The sequence below is a fragment of the Nelumbo nucifera genome, chromosome 3, assembly GCF_055504915.1.
Source record: "Nelumbo nucifera cultivar China Antique chromosome 3, China Antique-T2T, whole genome shotgun sequence".
NCBI lineage: Eukaryota > Viridiplantae > Streptophyta > Magnoliopsida > Proteales > Nelumbonaceae > Nelumbo > Nelumbo nucifera.
In genome coordinates this window covers 15,541,686-15,566,528 of record NC_142651.1, presented here as the reverse complement: position 1 = coordinate 15,566,528, position 24,843 = coordinate 15,541,686, and the positions used below count along the sequence as shown (strand labels likewise).

The following is a 24,843-nucleotide window of genomic DNA, read 5'->3' as shown; positions in this document are numbered from 1 at the left end:
TATCGGGTCAGACCATGGTTCAGATGGTAGCCGGGACTTAAACTGACCCGACCCCTTTAAGCCGGTTTTGAAAAAATAAAAAAATAACATAAAAAACACCGATACAACGTCTGTGTCAATACTTTGAACCTTGAACATAAGTATTTTTTTACATATGTAATAGTATTGGGTCGGGCTTATTTGAGAAAGCCTGAGCTCGAGCCAACGAGCCTGAAATTTTGTCAAAGCCTGAAAAATAATGGGTCAGGCTGGGCCGTCGGGTTACCTGGTCCATGAATAGGTCTAATTGAATATACAAAAAATCATATGAAATAAAAATTTAAACATCTTTTTCATTTAAAAAAAAAAAACGGACCACTCATAGCTTGGCCTAATTCGCAGCCTGGCTTGACATAAGGCCAGGGACCAGCCCGACCCATGGCATGGCACGTAACCATGCGGGCTTGGGCCATGTCGAACTGAGCCCCCAAATTATCCTAAGGAAGGGAGGCACGATCTAGGATGCCCTATGGGCCAACACGACATGACCCGCACTTTGTGTGGGCCGCATGGGGGTTGTGTTGTTCCGGCCCAACATGACCCGATTTACACCTCTACTTGAAGCTATGAGTGTCAATGGGCATATTTTACAAGCCGAACTAGTATCACCAGTTTTTGCATTAGTCTGAATCGAAACCGAACTGAACCAAGCAGTTAACCAGCTTTGGTTCGATTTTTTTCATTTTTATTAAAAAATGAATTTTATTTTCATTTTTTCATTTCAGTGGGTTGTAAAGGGATTTCATGGGGACTATGGGGAGGTTGTTTAGTAAATCAACCTTGGCCATTTGATGTTTCAATAAGTCTGTAACATACAGTTTAGTATACCATAAATTAGCCATTTGATGTTTCAAATACCTGGCCATTTACCTGTCCAAAAAAATAAATAAATAAACACCTGACCATTCAACAAATCACTATTTCTCCCCATAGTGAAAGCTATTCGGTTAACTTACAAACTGTTTAGTATACCAGGAACTGAAACATCAATTTCACAAGCAAATTGGAGTAAAATTTGGGCCCTTAAAGTCCCATATAGATGTTTAATCTTAGTCTAGAAATATTACTTAAGGGTTGTGAAAACAAAAACAACAAGTTGGAGTAGAAAGAAAGAAGGTGATCAATTGTACTATGTGCAATAACACACCTGAAACATAAGAACATCTGTTTTTTGAATGCAACTTTTCTAAAGCTGTATGGCTTCAATCTTAGGTGGGGCTGAACCCATTCAAATATTCAATAGGATATCTCATATCTCTACGAAAAGCATTCAATAACAAATGGACAAGCAATTTCTTTCAACAACACTTGGCCATTCTACAAGGTTCACAAATCACATTCAAGTCTTTTGCCATAGTGGATGGCTCATGGCACACAATCAAATATTCAATAAGATATTTAATATCTCTACAAAAAACATTCAATAAGATATTTCTTTCAATACTTGGCCATTCAACAAGGTTTACAAATCACAAGTCCACAATCATAAACATTAAACCAGATCCACAACCATGAAAGTTTAAATACAATGAGGTCCACAAGGCCACAACTATAAACATTCAAAACTACCTCAAAGGTTCACAAATCACAAGTTCACAACCATAAACATTAAACAAAGGTCCACAAACCACAACCATGGAAATTTAAATTGAATGAGCTCCATAAGACTACAACCATAAACATTCAATCATCAATAGCAATAAGAGGATGCTCCTCACTGATACATAATATATCTTCAAAAAAGACTAGGACAAACACAAATTAGAATTAACATAACAAAATCAAAATGAACAAGAAAAAATATAATAGAAAACAAAAAGCTTACCTGATTCCATACTCTAAATTTCTTCTAAACTCTCCTCTAAATGAATGTAGCCATGTTATCTTCGTAGCCAATCTTGTCCACAAATGATAGCTTTCACCATTATTGGAGTTAGAGAACTATGGAATGAATCGAGCACACGGCCTCCGGTGCTAAAAACTGACTCAGATGCAACTGTAGATACATGCATAGCTAATACATATTGAGCCATTATAGAAAGCACTTGATATTTAGACAAATTAACTTTCCACCAAGCCAATATGTCAAATGATTTATTTATTTATTTTTGGATATTCACATTCATCCCCTAAATATTTATCCAATTCTATTTTGGTATCTACACCTCATTGGCCTGCTTTTTGATTTTTATACAGTGCCATTCATAAAATCAACAACATCTTCTACACTATCAACTTCCATCTCATTTGTGTCTTGAATTTGATTGTTTGATTGAACATTATGAAATGACTTAGCTTAACTATAAAACTCAAACATGGAGACCAAAACATGTTTCACCCTCTCTCTCAACACTTGAGCATTATCAACATCATAGGATTTATTAATAACTCAATCCACATACTCCAATTTACACCGAGGGTCAAGAACCACTGCAATGAACAACATAATGTTGATATTCCTCACATTTTCCCAATACTTTTCAAACTTATTTTTCATCTTGGAAGCCATCAAACTAACACTAATATCATCACTGGTACACCTCCTAGAAATAACAAGCCCAATATCATAAATTTCTTTCATGTATTAATTTCCAGTTACATAAAGTGACACAAACAATTTCAATGTAGTTTCATAGAAAATTTTAGGAAAATGAAGTAAACACCAAGCATATTCCCAATCATCATCATTAGACAAACCCTTATTTTTTGAACTAGTAAGCTTTCTACATACTTACTATCAATAGCCTCTAACAAATCAAATGCCTTTTGAAATTTTAAAGTAGATTTCAACATCAAGTAAGTAGAGTTTTACCTAGTATCAACATCTAGGCAAATAAGACTCTTACTCTCTATCTTTCATTTCTCTACACAATCCTTAAACCTTTGCAATCGTGATGGAGAAGACCTTGCATACTTCACTGTAAAACGGATCTTAAAAATAGACTTATCTAAGTCTGACAACCCCTATTTGACAATTAAACTCAAAATATGTGCACCACATCACATATGTAAGAATTCACCATTTAAAACACTCATCTTCCAACTGTTGAGTATCTTTTTCAAGTATTGAATTCCCACATCATTTGATCTTGCATTGTCTACTGTTATATTGAAAATTCTTTCAATGCCCAAATCAAGCAAGCATCTCTCAATTGCCTTGCCAATCACTTATACTCAGTGATTGGAAATTGGATAAAAATTTTAAATTTTCTTATACAATCTTCAGTCATCATCTATGAAGTGAGCAGTGAGACACATATAACTAAGATTTTGACAATATGTCAATGTATCTGTAGTAAGGCAGATTCTCGATGGCAATTTCTTAAAATATTTCTTCAACTTCATATTCTCCTCCATAAAGAGATCATAACAATCTATATTATTGTTTGACGTGAATGAAATATAAATCGTAGTTGCATGGTATCACAAAAGTCACGGAACCCCTCTCGTTACACATGCTTCAAGGGCAATTCATCTACAATAATCATTATAGCAAGTGCCCTTTTACAATCTTATCGGCCAAACTTGTGAGTTACAAGTATTGGTGTGGTGCCCGTCCTCCCACTTTTGCATTTTGATATGAAGACTCCAAAGTTCTTTGTTTCTTGTCTGCATTTAAATGGTACTTTTTGCATCTAGTTAAGTGATTAATCAAGCAACTTGTACCACTTGTACTAGGACAAGCTAAGTCCTTACCACAATAGTTACATGATGCTCTTTGATCACTTTTAACTTGACAATCTATCTTAGTGAATTTCAAGAAAAAATGGGGAAATTTCAAGGCCCAAAAAAATTTAAAGAAAAATAACGAATAAGTATAAATAAACATGAAACATCCATAGTAAGCAGTTGTTTACTTGATTAAATAGGTATCTGTTAAAGTTAACAACTAGTAGGAATTGATCTTTCAACATAAATCATATTATGCAATAGAAGCCATCCATACAGAATCATCATAAATCTATAACTGAAGTTTGATTCATAATAAGAACTTTATCAGGAAAATATTAATTTTGTAGATTTATTTATCCTTTTCTCAAGTATAAGTGAAATCTATTAAAATAATACAAATATCAGGAAAACCACTAGCATAAGTTTGATTCCGTACATAAGTTAAAGGTGCTAACAACAATGCAAAACAAATCATCACAGTTTTCTCATATCTCCTTATGAGTTCATCTTAGTATATTAAGCAGTAGCAAAACCCCTATTCAAAGATTAGTAGATTGTAAAATATAGAAAGTGGTGGGACGACTCTAGTATAGCCTATCTATTCATTATTGTAAAATATATTAAGCAGTAAATTAATTACATAAATTTGAATTGGTCCCATCGGCTCTAGTATAATCTATCTATTCATTATTGTAAAATATATTAAGCAGTAGCAAAACCCTTGTTCATTCTTGAAAATTAATCACATAAATTTGAATTGGTCCCATTGCATTCCAAACATTCGGTATAGCCTATATGAACAAAGATTATTATATATGTATCATTTTCCAAAAGCAAAATATACCTAAATAAGAGTCCAGAACTCAAACCAAAAGAATGAACCTTTTAGTGGTATCATTCGGCACTCAGAGTTTCAGACATGGGACATTCATATTTTAAACAAATTTTATAACAAATATTTAAGTATTTTAACTAAAAATATAATTTATTTGCAAGTCTACCACTATTAAAGCAGAACCGGCGGCGGCGACTAGAGAGGAGAAGTGGGTCGGTATTCTGTGATTTTGTCTGATGAGAAGAAACCACAGATCACAGGCGACGACAACGGGGGAGAAATATAAAGAAAACCGGTGTATCGGATGACAGTGACGGCGACAACGATGTCAAAGGAGAAAGAAGAGGCGAAGGAAGAGGAGTGGCGACCGCGGCTTAGTTGCTAGGGTTTATGGTGACTTGCGAGTGACTTCTCTGTTCAAAGTTCAAACAAGAAGAAAGAAAGAGGGGTTTTGTTGTTTTGGCCTTTTGGGGTTTGAGTGAATGAAAAAAAAATCAGTTTTTTTGTGCTTGAGCCGAGAGAGAGGGTCAAAGGGGCGCCGGGGGCTGGGCTGTTGGGGCAAGGAAATATAAAAAATATATAATATATATAAAACCGGTCGGTTTGGTTAACTGTCGGTTTTTTGATAGGTTAACTAAACACTGAACCGATCCTTCGTTTTTTTTTAAAAACCGAACTGACTAGTTCGGTTAACTGGATTTTTCGGATCGATTTATTCGATTTGGATCGGTTTTTCGTTTTCTTGTGGACACTCCTACTTGAACCCACACAATACTAAACCCATCCCGTTGTCATTCCTATATAATTATTAATTAGCAGTGAAATTAATAAAAACGTTAGTTTTTGTAATTATGTTTATTTATTTAAAGTTAATCAAATTTTGATTTAAAAACAATAAAAATCATAACAGTTATTAAAGTTACTACAAATTATTAATAAAACTAAATTGATTAAAAAATATTTATTCATATTAAATTAACAATAATTATTTTTTGTAAATCAACATTAAATACAATTATTAAAATTTTAGATATTAATAATAACTTTGAATACTTTTAATTTATTAACAACAAATTTTGGTTATTAATTTAATATTAATTAATAATAAATAAAATTATTAAATCTTTCATATTTTTCCGTATATCACAGGGTCCCGCTAGTATATAGATATTGATAGATGCCACATCATCATCACGGTTCGACCGGGGTCGAACCTCTGACCCCTGAACCTTTCCTTTTCCGTTCTATGCCCAGTAGTTCTATGAACATTGTATTAGGCTTGTGTTCTGAGCGCAAATTCCGGTCTGTGCTGATATCACTGACGATGAGCATCACGCACTCGCTGCAGTCGTTATTTGCCTTCTACCCCAACTATCGTAACTCTCTCGAGGCGTCCAGGCGTCGCATACCGGAAGCCCCGCAGTTCAAAGCATCACGCACTCGTCGCATACCATTAGCCAATGATGATGGCGTGGAACGATCGAAGGAGAGCATCAATGCATTAGTGCTGTCAGATTCACTTTGTGCTTCCAGATTCTGTTGTTGTGGGAGAAGACGTTTCATCGGAGCATCTGGAGCGGCTCTGCTCCCGATTTTACCTTCAAACGCATCCGAATTAGAGCGTGATACGACTGTATATATGCTCCCTTTTCCCTTAAAACTCTTAAGTTTCACTTTTTGTTTTGTTTTGTTCACATGTCCTTTGCTGTGCTATGTATTATTTATAGAAAATCGAGTCGGCAGATGTGCCCAAAGGTTTGTTCCACTAGTTTAAATTCCCGACTTTGGTATTTGGTTAACCTGGTTATTGATTATTGAAGTTTTGAACCATTGAGAAAAACCACTGATAAAGAACTCAGTTAAATCGATTCCATTTCAATTATCTGCAGACACGAGATTAGAATAGAAGCTTTAGGTAATTTATAAATTATCTTTCTTTCCATCTCTCTCAAGCCAGGTTATCTCTAGGTTGTACAGTCAAGATATCTAATTGGAGCCAAGCTGTGAGAAATATTTGAATTTAAGGCTGCATTGGTTGCATCTGAATTCTGAAGCGAAGGAAAACAAGTTTTCCTATGCTCAGTTTGGAAGGAGTAGAAATACAAATACGTAGATTGCAAAATCCTGTGTTTTGTATGTATTTGCACTGTACATATTTGTATCTGTACTTTTTCCAAACTGAGCCTATAGGAAAAATAATCGTTTCCCATGTCTTCCTGCTCTTTGGCTTAACTTGAGAAAGAAACCTGAATGGTCAAGGCGCATACATGGGTATTGGGAAAATAGGTTCAGGTCCTTCAGGAGGATCAACCCTCCATTCAGAAAGGACTAAGAATGCCATTTTCTTAAAACTGCCACTTTTGTTTTTTTAGAAAACGTATGTTTTCTGTAGCCAAATATATGCAGCCAAACATTGTTAAATAATATATTCTGTGAAAATTGTTCATATTACATCATTAACAAAATGGCAGAATTCTCATTTTCCCGTACAAATTCATATTTCATATCCAAGCATGATTGGGCATGGGATTTATAGAAAAGTTCTACTATTCTGGATTACTAGATCTAACCAAACACAGAGCATCTGTTGGATCAAATTTAAGCATTTGCTTCAAAATTGTACTATTGTCTTGTAAGAAATTAGAACTTACAATCATGCTTCAAGTACCCAGACAATGTTATCAGGATTAATCATTGTTTAATGCATAATCTTAGTGGACGTGGCGTAACAGTAAAACCTCATTGCAGGCTGTGCTGAACAAATTTCACCCTCCCAGACCAGATTGGTATGAGGAATTATATGCATCTATCATGGACAAGAGCATAGCAGCTTATGAGGAAGAGGTTAGTCCATTATGATCTGTGAAACCATTTTGATCGTAGGTCTAGGGGTACTTTCTTTCCTTATGATTACATGAATATGGGGTTTACGTGCCAACTTGTTTATTGCACTTACAGGATCATATACTAAATGCATGCATTTTGAGTTTTGACACCATACAATCACCTTTTCATATGGAAGGTTGCAGGTTATAAAGCAGATTTATTTAAAAAATTGAGAGGAAAGAATAAGAAGGTGATGGAGCTTGGCATTGGGACTGGCCCTAACCTCAAATATTATGCTGATGAAGCCGGTGTCAGTGTTGTCAGTGTAGACCCAAACAAGAAAATGGAAAAATATGCCAAGGAAGCTGCAGTAGCTGCAGGTCTACCATTGTCATGCTTTAATTTTATCCAAACTGTATGGTTCCTTCCCTAACATATTTAACTACAATATTAATTGGAATATTGATCTTTTTTTTTTTTTGCATTGGTGAATCCTTAATTTTTTTGAGAAAAAGAGTAACTTTATAAAATAGAGAAGAGAGAGTACATGAAATGATGTACAAAAGGCTAGTCACACACATGTTACAAAGGCATTATACTATTACTATACAAGTTTTCCCTGTGAGCACCAGAGTTTTGTAATTTATCTGCCACCGAGTTTAAATTCCTAGGAATCTAGATTAAAGATGCATTCAAGGAGCATATCAGATCTCTAGCCTTGTCTAGGTAGTGAACCAGTGTCTAAGATCATCCTTCCATCTCCCCAAGCCACTTTATTTTTGCTTTAAACTTGGTTAATGATACAGAACTAGAGGTGTAAAATGGGCCATGCCACCCTTGGGTCGGCATGGTTTGGGCTGGGCATGGCATGGCCTGCCAACTAAAGTGACGGGCCGGGCTGGGCCAAGGGTTTATGGCCCGTGGGTCGTGCTGGCCCGCGGCCTATCTCAATTTTATTGTATTTTTTTTTTCAATTTCATTTTATTATTTCATATATAAATAATTGTGTATATCAACGTTCATATGGAATAAAATTTTAAGTTTTTTTTTTTCAATTTGTCAGTTTATTTTAATCTTTCATTTTTTTCCAATTTTTCTTAAAAAATTGTATTGGGCCTTGGGTGTGCCAGACTTCCCTCTTGGAGAATTCGTGTGAGGTAGGCATGGATTGCGTGCGGGCTGGCCCGACATGGCAAAAGTGGGCATTGTTGGCCCGACTAGACCCACATTACTTCTATACGGAACAATGTTATTGTATTGCATGGAAATTATCTAATCATATGTTAAGAGTTGAGCTTTTCTTATTTCGAACTCAGTAACCTCTTCCCCTCCCTTCTCCCTCTCTTTCCTCCCTCTTCTTTTAGAAACAATTTGGTTTATCTATGTAAGTGCATTTCATTTTTCAATGAGGTCCAAGACTTTGATACAAAATGGGCACATAGTATCTGGAAAGGAAGGGGAATAGGATGGAGTCAATCTCCTTCCTTGGGAGAATTTGGGGGGATAGTTACTCTATGGAGTGAAGAATCAGTGGAGTGTATAGAGGAATTGAATTGCAAATTCTTAGTTTCTATTAAGTTGAGAAGCGTAACTGATAATTTCGTGTGGGTGATAACAAATGTTTACAAACCAACTTCATACAGGGAGAGGAGTGAATTGTGGGAAGAATTGGCGGACATAAGAGGTCTCTGGCAAGGCCCATGGTGTTTGGGAGGGGACTTTAATGTCATTAGATATACTGGGGAATCTAACAACCCAAGACAACAAATCACTACAAGCATGAGGAATTTAATGATTTCATTGAAACATTTGATCTTAAAGAGGTTGGATTGGGGCAAATTAGATTTACCTGGTTGAATTTCCAAGAGAATTCCATTTGTTCAAGGTTGGATAGATTTCTAGTCACATCAGATTGGGAGGACCATTGGGAGGGGGTGAGGGGCAGAGTATTGCCTAGACTCACCTCAGATCACTGGCTAATTAGTATATGGAAGGGATAAATGGAAGGAGGTCCGACACCCTTTAGATTTGAGAATATGTGGCTAACATCTCCAGAGCAGTGTTTTACAAGGCGTGGGAGGTGTATGCCTGGAGGCGCTCCCAAAACGCCCTGAGGCGTATGCTAGAGGTGCTGACACCTCTAAGGCGTACGCCTCTTGTGCTTTTTTCATGAGGCGTGCTAGAGGCATACGCCTCATGCACATCTGATATAAAAAGATAGAAAAAAAAGAAAAAAGAAAAAAAAAGGAAAGGAAAGTGTTGAGTTGGTCCGGTTTGTTTTATTTAGTTAGGAAGTTGTTGGGCTTTAGGCCCATTAGTTTATGTTTTTTAAGTTGTGACTGTTCAGCTTTAGTAGCCGCCCTACTAAGGGCATCATTGTAATATCTCATCTTTTTATGTTAAGTATAAATATAATGAGAGGGGGGCGGCTAGGGTTGATTTTCACAATCCTGGTTGACTTCCTACTCTCTTCTTCTTCTTCTTTCTTCTCTACTGCTGAAATCTTCATCTTCCCCTTCTTTCCTTCACAAGAAACTCGACTAAATCTGCAATTAGTGATCTCTACTTGGTATCAGAGCAGGCCGAAGGTTCCTTGAAGTTGTTCTCTCATGCAGCCCTAGATCGGCCGACTGCATGGTGATTTAAGAGGCTGATCAAAGCTCTCAGGTAAGCCAAGTTTTTGGTGGATCTGTGTGCCCTGTAGCTGGTCTAGGGTTTCTCATCAAAATCAGGAAAAACTGGAGAAAGGGGAAAAGTCCTGTTTTTGTTGGACTCTTCAATTTTGACCTAGAAAGTGGTGCCCTAATTTTTTAGGGTTCCTTGGTGTTTTTTGTATGGGGCGATTTAAGTCCTACCTGATTTGGAGGCTTCTAGAGAGGGCGGCTGCCTCTTCTCTCTCTTCTCCCGTCCCACAGAAAAGGAATCTTTTATGAAAAGAAAGTCTAGGACACCAGAAAGGTGTTGTTGGTTCCAAAAGGTGTTTTGTTTGATCTTACTGCAAATTTCAGTTATTTTCTTTACATTTTTTGAGAAGCATGGAGGGCCACGGAGTTGAAAATAAGCTCGGGAGTGAAATGGTACCAATGGGAGGAGGTGCTGGAGACCCTTTCGGGGCTGGGACCATTACTACAGTTAGGTTGGATGGTGCAAATTACTTAGAATGGTCACAATCTGCAAAGATGGCCATTGGTGCTCGTGGGAAATTAGAGTATATCACTGGTGAAGAGGTGAAACCCGAAACTAGCAATTCCCGGTGGGTATAGGAGAATTATATGGTAATGACTTGGTTGTGTAATTCTATGTTGCCACATATAAGTAAAAATTTTTTATGGGCAAATACAACTAAGGAAATATGGGATGGGGTTGCATAAACCTATTCATAGAGGGAGAATGTTGCTAGGGCTTATCAATTGAGAAATCAGATTATTGTTACAAGGCAGGGAGATAGATCTGTTGCAGCCTATTTTTCAGTCCTTAAAACCCTGTGGCAGGAGATTGACCATTTAGAGACTTTTGCTTGGGAAACCACTAAGGATGCATCTACCTATCAGAAACATCTAGAGAAGTATAGGGTGTTTGAATTCCTTGCTGGCCTTAATCCTGAGTATGATATTCCACGACAACACCTTCTTTCTAGGGACAGTGTTACTCTCTCCCAAGCATATGCCTTTGTGTCAGGGGAGGAGTGCAGGAAAGTGGCAGTGACATCAAGAAGGAAGATAAAAGAGATCTGATCTGTGACTACTGTAAGAAGCCTAAACATACAAGAGATACTTGCTGGAAGCTTCACCCACATCTTGTGCCGACTAGATTGAAAAATAAGAAGGGAAATGCGCACATGGCAGTTACTGGTGACATTTCGGCCCCTCCTACTACAACTGCTGCAGTAAGGGCCGAACTTGAGAGGTATGGGCTACTTCTGAACTAGCGGGATACAACCAGTTCCAGTTCAGCCGCAAGCGGACAACAAGGTACAGGTGGCACTGGTGGAGTCCACCCTACTTCCTTTGCTCACACAGGTAGTTCACACGTCACTGCAAATTATGTTTCCACTTCAGGTAAGGAGGGACCTCCTTGGATTATAGATTCTGGAGCCTCAGAGCACATGACCTAAAGCTCTATTATTTTTTCAACTTACCAGCTCTGTTCTAGCAGAGATAGGGTCTCCACAGCTGATGGATCCCATGTTCCTATTGCTGGGAAGGGATCTGTTAAGATTAGTGATTCTATTTCTCTACCCTCTGTCCTTCATGTTCATAGATTGAACACTAATTTGTTATCTGTTAGTAGTTTGACTAAGAACCTGAACTTTCCAGTAATTTTTTTTCCTGGTTGTTGTATTTTGCAGGATCTGGATTCAAAGAGGATGATTGGGAGTGGTCGTGAAGTGAATGGAATCTACCTCCTAGATGTACTTCCTTCTCATTAGAGTCATCATGTCAGCAGGGATAGTGAGTCAGGGTCTGTGAGTCAAATTATGCTTTGGCATAATCGTTTGGGTCATTTACTGTTTTTTTCTTTGAGTTTTTTGTTTCCAAAACTTTTTGAGTCTGTTAGTTTGTCAAGTCTGGAGTGTGAAGGTTGTCAACTTGGAAAGCATTGTAGACATTCATTTAAACCTAGTAATAAAATATGTTATTCTTCTTTTGATGTTATTCATTCGGATGTGTGGGGCCCTTACCATGTTCCTTCTATGGGAGGCTATCGCTATTTTCTCTTATTTGTGGATGATTTCTTACGATACTCTTGGATTTACTTGATGAGATCCCGCGATGAGGTACCATCCTTGGTGAGGCAATTTCATCAGATGGTACTAACACAGTTTGGAACAAGAATAAAGGTGTTCAGATCTAACAATGCCAGAGAATATTTTGAAAGACATCTTGCCTCATATCTGTTAGAATATGGTGTTGTCCATCAGAGCAGTTGCTCCTACAGTCCACAGCAGAATGGTGTTGCAGAAAGGAAGAACAGATACATTGTTGAGATTGCAAGAAGCATGATGATCACATCTATAGTTCCAGTTCAGTTTTGGGGTGATGCAGTTCTCACAACAGTATATCTGATTAACAGGGTGCCCTCTCGTATACTTGGATTCAGCACCCCATTCAGTCTTCTTTTTCCTCAGAGGGAGATGCTTCATATTCCTCTCAAGGTGTTTGGGTGTGTCTGCTTTGCACATATCCTTGGTCCTCACCGCTTGAAGCTTGATCCCAAGGCAAAGAAGTGTGTATTCCTTGGATATGTAGAGAATCAAAAAGGGTACTGCTGCTGTGATCCAGTCTCTGGGAGCTAGTATGTTACCATGGATGTCACCTTTTTTGAATCCACGTACTTCTTCTCAAAGAGTCCTTCTCAGGGGGAGTGTTTTGGGGAAGTGAGTCAGCAATCTATTCCTCTCCCAGTTCCAGTTCCTGTGTGTACTCCTGTGCTTGACCACCACCCTGTGGCACCTACCTTGCCACCTCCTTTGCGTTATGCTTCTCAGCATTACTTACGATAGAGACTTCACAAGGAGGTTAATTCCACTACAACAGAACTCACATCACTTCCTGTCGATTCTTTGGAGACTCCAGATTCGGCTGCCATGGACTCAGGTATTCCTCTTGGTCCCGCTACTGTTTCAGTTCCCATTTATCCTACTAACTCTGTTACAGATAACCTTGATCTCCCTATTGCTCTTAGAAAAGGGAAGAGAAAGTGTACTGCTCATTGTATTTCACAGTACTTATCCTACAGTGGACTTTCTCCTTCCTACCGTGCTTTTCTCTCCTCTCTTGATTCAGTGTCTATACCCAAGGGTGTTAGTGAGACTCTCTCCAAACCTGAGTGGAAGACAACTATGCAGGAAGAGATGGCAGTTTTGATTAAGAATCAGACATGAGACATTGTGGATCTACCAGAAGGCAAGGAGACAGTTGGATGTAGATGGGTTTACACAATAAAATATAAGGCAAATGGAAGTATAGAAAGGTACAAGGCAAGACTTGTTGCAAAATGGTACACATAGACCTATGGCATTGATTACTTAGAGACCTTTGCGCCAGTTGCAAAGATGACCTCCGTTCGGATACTTCTTTCTCTTGCTGCTTCATACTCTTGGCCCTTGTTTCAACTTGATGTGAAGAATGCTTTCTTAAATGGGGATCTGCAAGAAGAAGTGTATATAGATCTTCTTGCTGGCTTTTACAATGATACTGAAAAGGAAAAGGTATGCAGGCTTAAGAAGTCACTTTATGGCTTGAAACAATCTCCCAGAGCATGGTTTGACAGATTCAGACAAGCCTTGATTACTTTTGGCTACACTCAGTTTCAATCCGATCACACCTTGTTTGTGAAGCGAAGGGGATCTTTGGTGTCAGTCCTAATTGTTTATGTGGATGATATTGTTGTCACCGTGAATGATCTGAGTGGGATTGATGGTCTGAAAAAGAACCTACATAAAGAATTTGAAATTAAGGATCTTGGAGAACTGAGATACTTCTTAGGCATTGAAGTTGCAAGATCAAAAATGGAATTTTTATCTCACAAAGGAAGTATGTCTTGGATCTTCTTCAAGAGACAGGGAAGCTTGGAACAAAGGCAATCAACACCCCTATTGATCAGAACCATAAAATCAATGCATCAGAAGGTGAACCAGTAAAGGACATTGGGAGATATCAGAGATTTGTGGGTCGGCTGCTATACTTGTGTATGACAAGACCAGACATCTCCTATGCAGTAAGTGTAGTAAGTTAATACATGCATGCACCACGAGTCCAGCATTGGGAGGCAGTTGACAGGATTCTTGCTTATCTGAAGGGACACCCGAGCAGAGGCATATTGTTTATTGATCATGGACAGTTGAAACTAGAGGCTTATACAGATGCTGATTGGGCAGGATGCCTTGATGACAGGAGATCAACTTCAGGAGTGTGCACCCTAGTTGGGGGTAACCTTGTCTCATGGAAGAGTAAGAAACAAACAGTGGTGGCAAGATCAAGTGCTGAAGCCGAATACAGGGCCATGGCACATGGAGTTTCAGAACTTCTATGGATCCGTTCCCTGTTAGAAGAAATTGGTGTACAGGCAGAAGAACCTATGATGCTATACTGTGATAACTAGGCATCAATTAACATTGCCCATAACCCAGTCCAGCATGACCGAACTAAGCACATTGAAGTGGATAAACATTTTATCAGAGAAATGGTAACTTCTGGAGAAGTTTGTCTTCCATACATTGCTTCTGATCTGCAACTCGCTGATGTTCTCACAAAAGGTGTTGCAAGGAACAAGCTGGAGCATGATCTACCCAAGTTGGGAATGTGTGACATTTACTCCCAACTTGAGGGGGAGTGTTGAGTTGGTCCGGTTTGTTTTATTTAGTTAGGAAGTTGTTGGGCTTTAGGCCCATTAATTTATGTTTTTTAAGTTGTGACTGTTCAGCTTTAGTAGCTGCCCTACTAAGGGCATCCTTGTAATATCTCATCTTTTTAAGTTAAGTATAAATATAATGAGAGGGGGGCGGCTAGGGTTGATTTTCACAATCCTGGTTGACTTCCTTCTCTCTTCTTCTTCTCCTTTCTTCTCTACTACTGAAATCTTCATCTTCCCCCTCTTTCCTTCACAAGAAACTCGACTAAATCTACAATTAGTGATCTCTACTGAAGGGAAAGGAAAAGAAAGGGAAGGAAAAGAAAAAGAAAGAGGAGAAAAAAGAGAAAAGGATAGGAAAGAGAAGGGAAGAAAAGATAAGGGGAAAGAAAGTGGTTTCCCCTTGCCCCTTCGACAAGACCCCCCCTTTCAACTAATGTTATGCATCTTTATTCTTCTTAATATAAAATCTTTTTATTAAAAATAAAGAAAAAAATGAGATCCCCCCTTCCTCTTCATCCTCCTCCTAACCCCCTCCTCTTAAGGAGGCTTACGCCTCCTTGTGTTCGGGAGGCTTATGCCTCTTGCGTTCTGAACTACGCCTTATGCCTCTAGGTAGTGGAATGCCTCGTGTCACGCCTCCGGTTTTAAAACATTGCTCCAGAGTTTCTGCAAAAAGCAAAAGAGTGGTGGGAAAGGGACAATCTAGATGATATTTGGGAAGGGTTAAAATTCCACAGAAACCTAAAAAATCTGAAAGCGAAGATCAAAGACTAGAGTCTCAGGCATTTTGGAAGAATTGAAGAGAAGAAGTTGAATTTGATAAGCCAAATTGAGGAGATTGATGAAAAGGAGGGGTTAGGCATTTTGGAAGAGAGGGATAAGGAGAATAGGTTTAAACTGAAAAAAAGAATTGGAGATTGTTGACAGTTGTTTGTGTATTCAGGTTTAGTACCATAAGGGTACTGTTGTAATTTCTCTTCTGTTTATATTGTTCGACTGGACTAGTATAAATAATAAATTCATTCATTCGCCCCCTAAGTTCTAGAGGGCTTTCAGTCACTCGACTCACCTCTCCTCTCCTCCTCTCCTCTCTTCACTTGCTCTTGCTCAACATGGTATCAGAGCAAGTCGTCCAGGCCTGAAGGGTGATGTCAAGCTAACTACTGTTGCATCCAGTGCTGTCTCCAATCGAACTCCTAATCTGGTGAAATCAGTTCGACCCAGAAGTTACAGAGTCTTTTCGTCTTCCAGCCCAGAAGTTGCTCCTCTTGTCTGCTCGACTGTAGAGAGACTATTGTTTGAGGTTTGTAGAGGGTGTTCTGTCTTCAGAAAGACTATCATCTGAAACTAAAAGAAGTATTAGTCATCTTCTGTTCGGCTGCCTATTGTTTGAGGATTCGTAGGAGTTCTGGTTTACAGGGAAACTATCATCTGAAACTAAAAGAGGTACTATCATCCCTGTCTGTTTGGCTGCCTATTGTTTGATGAACTGTTCGGCTACCCTACTGTTGTCTGCTCGACTGCCTATTGTTTGATGAACTGTTCGGCTGCCCTACTGTTAAGTAACTGTATTCTTTAACACAGTAACCGTATTCAAAATTTTTTTTGTTGGTATTGTGGACTGTTGATTGTCTGTTCAACTGGTTGATTGTCTGCTCAATATTAATGTTATTGATTGACTGTTCGGCTACCCTGTTGATCTCCTTGATTGGTTAGCTATCAGGCCTACTAATTAGGTCATTCAGACCTGTTCTTGTACTGCAACAGTAGTGTGCAGACTTGTTTTAGTGAAACCGTAGGTCAGAAGGACCTGTTTCAGTACTGCAACAGCAGTGTTCAGTTTGTTGTTTGTTCTCAGTGAAACTGTAGGTCAGAAGGACCTATTTCAGTACTGCAACAGCAGTGTTCAGTTTGTTGTTTTGTTCTCAGTGAAACTGTAGGTCAGAAGGACCTGTTTCAGTACTGCAACAGCAATGTTCAGTTTGTTGTTTTCTTCTCAGTGAAACTGTAGGTCAGAAGGACCTGTTCTTGTACTGCAACAACAGTGTTCTTTTTTTGCTCTCAGTGAAACCGGTGGTCAGAAGGATCTATCTCTGAAATAGCCTTGTACGGCTGTACTCTTTTGGTTGCTGTTTCAATTTTTTATTCTGATATCATGGGCAGTGAAGATTCAGCCACATCTGGAGTTTCCTCAATGCTGAATGGAATGGGTGGGGGTGACCTATCCTTTCCTATGGCTGTTGTCCCTCTTGATGGTTTAAATTTCCTGGAGTGGTCAAGAGGGATCAAATTATACATCACTGCAAGGGGGAAGATAGGCTATATTAATGGGAGGATAAAAGAACCATCATCTGGGAGTGCTGAATATGATAGATGGCATCAGGAGAACAATATTGTTATGTCCTGGCTCTTGGTTTCCATGCAACCTCAAATCAAGAAGAATTTCATGTGGGCTGAAACTGCAAATGAAATTTGGGAACAAACAAAGTCTACATATTCAGAATTGCGACACTATGCCAAAATTTATCAACTGCAGGCAGCATCTTCTACTTGTAGACAGGGGGAGAGGTGTTTATCAGTTTATTACTTTGACTTAACATCTGTCTGGAAGGAGTTGGATCACCACCAGAGTGTGGATTGGAAGTGTGATGATGATGCTAAGAAGTACAAGCAGCTTGTCTCCCAGCAAAGGGTGTTTGCATTCTTACATGGTCTGAATCTATCAGGGTTCAGATTCTCAGCTCTAAGGATCTCCCATCTGTTCAGGAAGTCTATGCTCTTGTACAGTCTGAAGAAAGCAGGAGAAATTTGATGAACAACCCTGGTGGGGATGCTGTTGTGTTGGTTGCAAAAGGGGGTGTCTCTACTGGTCTGGGATCTTCTTCCCGGAAAGGAGATCTCAAAAAAAAAACAGAAAATAACGAAACATTGTGGTGCACTCATTGCCAGAAACCCCGACACACCAAAGATACCTGTTGGGATCTTCATGGGAAACCAAAATGGGCCCAAGATCTGACTAAGAAGCAAGGTTCACAGGTGAATAAGAAGTACGGACAGCAAAATACAAAGAAACATCACATGGCCAACATGGCTACTCGGGAGAATCAACCCCCCATTTCTACTGTGACTCAGACACATCTCACTGGACCTGACCCGAGGGAGGACATTATGAATTCCTTCCGTGACCATTTAGAGCTCTATGGTAGAGCAATTCGTCAGATGGATGCTCCTCCCTCAACCTCATTTGCATCCACGTCAGGTAACCCTGCCACTGCTTTCCATGTTGCTTCTCACACCTCTGACTCTCCATGGATCATTGATTCTGGAGCATCAAAATATATGACTGGTACGTCTTCTTACTTTCAAACCTATCACCCTATTTTTGGAAGAGACAAGGTGAGACTAGTCGATGGATCATAATCTTCCATAGCTGGTCAAGGAACTCTCTCTCTTCCTCTTGGTCTTACCCTTACTGATGTCCTTCATGTTCCAAATTTTCCCATTAATTTGTTCTCTGTTAGTAGTGTTACTAATTCCTTGAATTGCTCAGTGACTTTTTTCCCTTTTCATTGTGTGATTCAGGATCTGGCTGATGGACGATTGGTAGGGGTCGTATGGCTGATGGACTTTACATGCTGGAGAATAAGGCTGGTCTTCATGTTACAGAGTCTATGAGTCAGTCCTGTAAGAAAAAAGTTTATTTATGGCATTGTCGTCTTGGTCATTTGTCTTTTGAGTCTTTGAAAGTTGTATTCCCAGAACTGTTTAAGCCAGTGTCTGTTTCTGATTTTTCTTATCAAACGTGTCAGTTGAGTAAGCATTGTAGAACTCATTTTCTTCAAAGAAATAGTAAATCTGAATCTCCGTTTCACATTGTTCATTCTGATGTGTGGGGCCCTGTTACTTTACCATCTGAGAGTGGCTACAAGTATTTCATTACTCTCATTGATGATTATTCTAGATATACTTGGGTATACCCGATGCGAACCAGGGAAGAAGTACCAAAAATCATTCAAGATTTCCAGCGGATGGTCTTCACTCAATTTCAAACTGAAATCCAAATTTTTCAATCAGACAATGCAAAAGAATTTTTTCATAGCGACCTCACGGAATTTTTTGCTTCGCATGGTTCCCTTCACCGTAGCTCTTGTGCCCGCACACCACAACAAAATGGTGTGGCCGAACGGAAGAACCGACAACTCCTTGAAGTGGCTCGGGGTTTACTACTTCATATGAATGTTCCCAAACGGTTTTGGCTTGAAGCTGTTCTTTGTTCCACTTACCTTATAAACCGTATGCCCTCTCGTCGGTTAGAGTACAAAGCCCCACATCAACTTCTCTTTCCTAAGTCTCCTCTTCTTTCTATTCCTCCTCGTGTCTTTGGTTGCCGGTGTTTTGTCCAAAATCTGTCTCCCACTCGTGGGAAATTGGATTCTCGTGCTATTCCTTGCATATTTCTTGGTTACTCCTTCACTCAAAAGGGATACCGTTGTTTTGATCATGTTTCTCGTAAAGTCTATGTCTCCATGGATGTTTCTTTCTTTGAAGATGAGCCTTTCTATCCTGTTTCTCCTCAGGGGGAGTGTAGGCATGAGGAGAAACTGGTTCAACTTCCCTCTCTCCTTGACCCTCCGCCTTTTCGTGTTTTTTCTCGGCGTTGCAAAGGCCAACCAAATTCAAGAGCTGTAGAGAATCCGGAAGCTGTACCTCCAGTGCCATCAGACTCCTCGGGGGAGGATCATACTCACTCAGGTATTTTGGCTCCCAATGATATTCTTGAATCTATTGAAAATGATTCCTCTACTGCTAATGATCTTGACCGTCCTATTGCTCACAAGAAGGGTGTTAGATTGTGCACCACTAAACATCTCATTTCCAACTTTGTCTCCTATGAGAACATTTCACCCTCATTCCGTGCTTTCCTTACCTCTATTGATAATGTCCCTATCCCTAAGAATGTGGCAGAAGCTCATTCAGTTCCTGAATGGACAAATGCCATGAGGGAAGAAATTAATGCCCTTCACAAAAATGGCACATGGGAACTTGTTGATCTTCCTAAGGGAAAGGTTCCAGTTGGATGTAAATGGGTGTTCACAGTCAAGCATAAGGCTGATGGAACAGTGGAAAGGTATAAAGCTCGTTTAGTGGCAAAGGGATTTACTCAAGTGTATGGAGTTGATTATGCAGAAACTTTTGCCCTCGTTGCCAAGATGAATTCCATTAGAGTCCTTTTCTCTCTTGCGGCTAATCTGGATTGGGTTTTACACCAGCTTGACATCAAGAATGCATTTTTGAATGGTGACCTTGAAGAGGAGGTGTACATGATTCAACCTCCTGGTTTTCTAGCTCAAGGCAATAAATAGAAAGTGTGCAAGTTGAAGAAGTCCTTATACGGGCTGAAACAATCACCACGAGCTTGGTTCAGCAGATTCCATGTGGCAGTTCAGCAGAAAGGATACAGGCAATGTCAATCAGATCACACACTGTTTGTGAAAAAAGGAGAAGGTAAGATTGCTGCTCTAATTGTATATGTGGATGACATAATTGTTACTGGTGACTGGGAGGATGAAATTCAGAAATTGAAACTTTTTCTTGCCACTCAGTTTGAAGTGAAGGATCTAGGACCTGCCAGATACTTCCTTGGAATTGAAGTCGCCCGATCAAAGAAGGGTATCTTCATTTTTCAAAGGAAATATGTCCTAGATTTACTTCAGGACACTGGGAAGATGGGGGTGAAGCCAGTTGACTCTCCTATTGACCCCAACCATAAATTAGGTGATAGCTGTGGTGAATCTCTCAAGGATGTGAAACAGTTTCAGAGGCTTGTAGGGAGATTGTTATACCTTTCTATGACTCGCCCAGACATTGCATATGTTGTTGGTGTCCTCAGTCAGTTCATGCATGCTCCTAGGTCTTTTCATCTTGAAGCAGCAGAGAGAATCCTCTGATATCTAAAGAAGTATCCGGGTACTGGTTTGTTATTTCAAAAGCACGAACATTGGAAAGTTGAAGTTTATACAGATGCAAATTGGGCTGGATCCCAAAGTGACAGAAAGTCTACCAGTGGCTACTGTACCTTTATAGGAGGGAACCTTGTTACATGGAGGAGTAAAAAGCAAAATGTGGTGGCTAGATCCAGTGCTGAAGCTGAATATCGTGCTATGGCCCACGGGGTTGCTGAAGGCATGTGGATAAAGAATTTGTTGGGGGAGTTGGGTTTCCTAGTGGCCAAACCTATAACTCTTTTTTGTGCTGTTATGGACACACCACCCGGCAGCACGCTGCGGCGCAATCATAGGCAGCAGCACACACAGCGGGCCGCCCAGCAGCACGCACCGCCCGGCAGCGCCGCACAGCAGGCGGGCAGCGCGTGGCACATACCGCCCGGCAGAGCGCTGCACGCACATGCTCGATACCGCACGGCAGCGGCACCATGGCGCGCAGCATGCACCGTCAGGCAGCAGCGCGCACTGCATGGCAACACGCACCGAGCACACCGCACGGCAGCGGCACCATGAGCCGCGCGCACGCACCGCGCGGCAGCTGCACCATGAGCCACGCGCACGCACCCGGCAGCGGCAGCAGAGTGGGGCCCACACGACAACTCATAGGGGTGGGCCCACCCTTATCTGGACACATCAACTCGTCGCCAGCTTAATCCTATCCCTTATCCCTTATCCCATATCCCTTATCCCTTATCTTATCCTTATCTTATTTTATCTTCTTAAGTAAGAGTTATGAGTTTTAGTTTAAGTAGGAAATTATGAGTTTTAGTTTGAGTTGGATTACCCTAGCCTAGCTGAATCCAACAAGGAATTCCCTTCTGTAATCTCCTATTTAAGGAGCTACGAATTGAAATAAAGTATTCAGTTTTCCAGTCAAGAAACGAGTGAGGAGAGTTTGGGTGGTCTCTTGGACAAATCACCCCAAGGGAGAGTTCGGGTGGTCTCTTGAACAAATCACCCACTAGATAGGCAAAATAGGGTCTGTGCGCAAGGCCAAAGGCAAGGGAAGATCAGGGGTTCCTGCCGTGGAATGACCCGTGACGCGATTCTACGCTCGGGCCCATAACATTTTGGTATCAGAGCCTACCGTCATGGGGGAACAGGAGCCGCTGTCTTCCAGGGTCCACGAGCTAGAGCATAGGCTTGCCGAAACCTGCTTGGAAGTTCGTGAGGTCAAGGATGATGTCCGGGAGCTACGACGCCTTCTGGAAGCGTTTCTCTCCAACAACGAAAGAAGCTCGGAGGGAACCGCCACCACCAACAGCCGTCGTCTAGACATGGCGGAGACGTCCAGCGAACAGCAGACCGCTGCCCCAACAGCCGCTGTTATTCCCAAGTACAGCCGGCTGGAATTTCCATCCTACAACGGCGCTAGAGACCCACTAGGATGGTTACACCGCTGTGAACAGTTCTTCCGCAACCAGCGCACCGATGACAAGGACAAGGTCAGCTTGGCCGCGTTCCACCTGGCCGAAGAAGCGCAGCTCTGGTTCTACCGAGTGGAGCAGGAGGAACCAGGTCTTAGTTGGGGGTAGTTCAAGTCGTACTGCCTCCTTCGGTTCGGACCCCCACTAACAAACAACCCTTTGGGGGAACTCATTAATCTCAAGCAGACCGGTACCGTAGCAGAGTATCAGCGGCAGTTCCAGACCCTTCTCGCCAGGGCCTCTTCAGTACGCCCAGACCAGCAGGTTGATATGTTCACAGCTAGTCTAGCTGAACCCCTGAGAGTTGATGTAGAGATGCAAAGCCCGCCTAATCTGGTCACGACAATGAATTTAGCCCGAGCCTTCGAATGCAAACTGCAGATTAGCCGAGGGCCGTTCAGCATGGGATGCCCAGCAGCGGCTTGGACAAACCCGAAGCCTACTGGAGGAGGGTCTTCTCTGAAAGACAACAGGGAACCACTTGGAATGGCTCCATATCCAGCAGCCAGCCCAGAACGGAAGCCACAAACGAGCACCAATTCCAGATCAACATCCATTGTGGGGAGCAACGACGGTACACCCCCTATCAAGCACTTGTCAAGGGCTGAGATGGCAGAACGCAGGGCGAGGGGGCAATGTTTTAATTGCGATGAACTCTACTCGGCAGGGCACAGGTGCAAGGGACTTTTTTGCCTCCTGGTGAAACAAGCGGGAGATGAGGATGAGCCCCCTCCATGGGAACCCGATCCAGGAGGGCAAAGCCACCCAGGATTCCCTTGAGGGTGTTTCGACACCCAATTCGAGCTTGGGGACAAGCTCGTAGTTCGGGAGGGGTGTGATGTTATGGACACACCACCTGGCAGCACGCTGCGGCGCAATCATAGGCAGCAGCACACACAGCGGGCCGCCCAGCAGCACGCACCGCCCGGCAGCGCCGCACAGCAGGCGGGCAGCGCGCGGCACATATCGCCCGACAGAGCGTTGCACGCACACGCCCGACACCATGGCGCGCAGCATGCATCGCCAGGCAGCAGCGCGCACTGCACGACAGCACGCACCGCGCACACTGCACGACAGCACGCACCGCGCACACTGCACGGCAGCGACACCATGAGCCGCGTGCACGCACTGCGCGGCAGCGGCACTATGAGCCGCGTGCACGCACCCGACAGCGGCAGCAGAGCGGGGCCCACACGATAACTCATAGGGGTGGGCCCACCCTTATCTGGACACGTCAACTCGCCGCCAGCTTAATCCTATCCCTTATCCCTTATCCCTTATCTTATCCTTATCTTATTTTATCTTCTTAAGTAAGAGTTATGAGTTTTATTTTAAGTAGGAAATTTGGAGTTTTAGTTTGAGTTGGATTACCCTAGCCTAGCCGAATCCAACAAGGAATTCCCTTCTGTAATCTCCTATTTAAGGAGCTACGAATTGAAATAAAGTATAAAGTTTTCCAGTCAAGAAACGAGTGAGGAGAGTTTGGGTGGTCTCTTGGACAAATCACCCCAAGGGAGAGTTCAGGTGGTCTCTTGAACAAATCACCCACTAGATAGGCAAAATAGGGTCTGTGCGCAAGGCCAAAGGCAAGGGAAGATCAGGGGTTCCTGCCGTGGAACGACCCGTGACGTGATCCTACGCTCGGGCCCATAACAAAGCAGCTATAAGCATTGCTGCCAATCCGGTGCTACATGATAGAACAAAGCACATCGAAGTTGACAAGCATTTTATCAGAGAGAAAGTTATCACAGGTGAAGTGTGTACCCCCTATGTCACTTCTGAGAACCAGCTTGTAGACATCTTTACAAAGGGTTTAAATCTTTCCAGACATCATGATCTTTGTGACAAGTTGGGCATGATTGATATCTATGCTCCAACTTGAGGGGGAGCGTTGACAGTTGTTTGTGTATTCAGGTTTAGTACCATAAGGGTACTGTTGTAATTTCTCTTCTGTTTATATTGTTCGACTGGACTAGTATAAATAATAAATTCATTCATTCGCTCCCTAAGTTCTGGAGGGCTTTCAGTCACTCGACTCACCTCTCTTCTCTCTTCTCCTCTCCTCTCTTCACTTGCTCTTGCTCAACATAGACTACTTTGTTAAGGGAGGAGATTTCTTGGAGGCAAAAATCTAGAGTGAAATGGATTAAGGAAGGTGATTGGAACACAAGCTATTTCCATAATGTAGCAAATGGAAGGAAGAAGAAGAACCTCATCTCAATGTTGGAACTGGAGGGTGAAAGAATCACTAACCAAGAAAATATTGCAAAGGCCTTTGTGGACTATTTTAAATCAATCTATAGGAGGCCAGACTCGAGGAATTGGAGATTAGATGGCCTAAATTGGCCTTTGGTGGGGAATGAATTATGCAGGGAATTAGAGAGAAAGTTTGAAGTGGAAGAAATTAAGGAAGATATATTCTCTATGGACTGTTCTAAGGCTCTAGACCTAGATGTTTTTACTATGGCCTTCTACCAAGATTGTTGGGAGTGGTTTAAAAAAGACCTCTTACAAGTTTTTTAGGAATTCTTCATTAGAGGGGAGATCGGTAGGGGAGTAAATGCAACTTTCATTGCTTTGATTCCGAAGAAATCAATGTCATCCTAGGGATTCCAGGCCAATTAGTTTGGTGACGAGCCAATATAAGATTTTAGCCAAGGTCCTGCCCCTCCGTTTGGAAAAG

At 41.2% G+C, this 24,843-nt stretch overlaps 1 protein-coding gene across 3 annotated transcripts in view; it reads left to right on the top strand.

Moving 5' to 3' along the window:
• Positions 1-5,809: 5,809 nt before the first annotated feature.
• The window catches only part of LOC104597867 (uncharacterized), a 39,205-nt gene continuing 20,171 nt past the window's right edge, over positions 5,810-24,843 (top strand). Inside the window, exons 1-3 of one of the 3 annotated variants that reach the window (XM_088901290.1) lie at positions 5,812-6,179; positions 7,295-7,390; positions 7,569-7,787. In XM_088901290.1, coding sequence (XP_088757416.1) covers positions 5,871-6,179; positions 7,295-7,390; positions 7,569-7,787 — 624 coding nt within the window. In that variant the 5' untranslated portion in view covers positions 5,812-5,870. Of the gene's footprint in view, positions 6,180-7,294; positions 7,391-7,568; positions 7,788-24,843 lie in introns of all 3 variants that reach the window. The other 2 variants (XM_010259622.3, XM_010259635.3) reach the window with 2 other exon arrangements.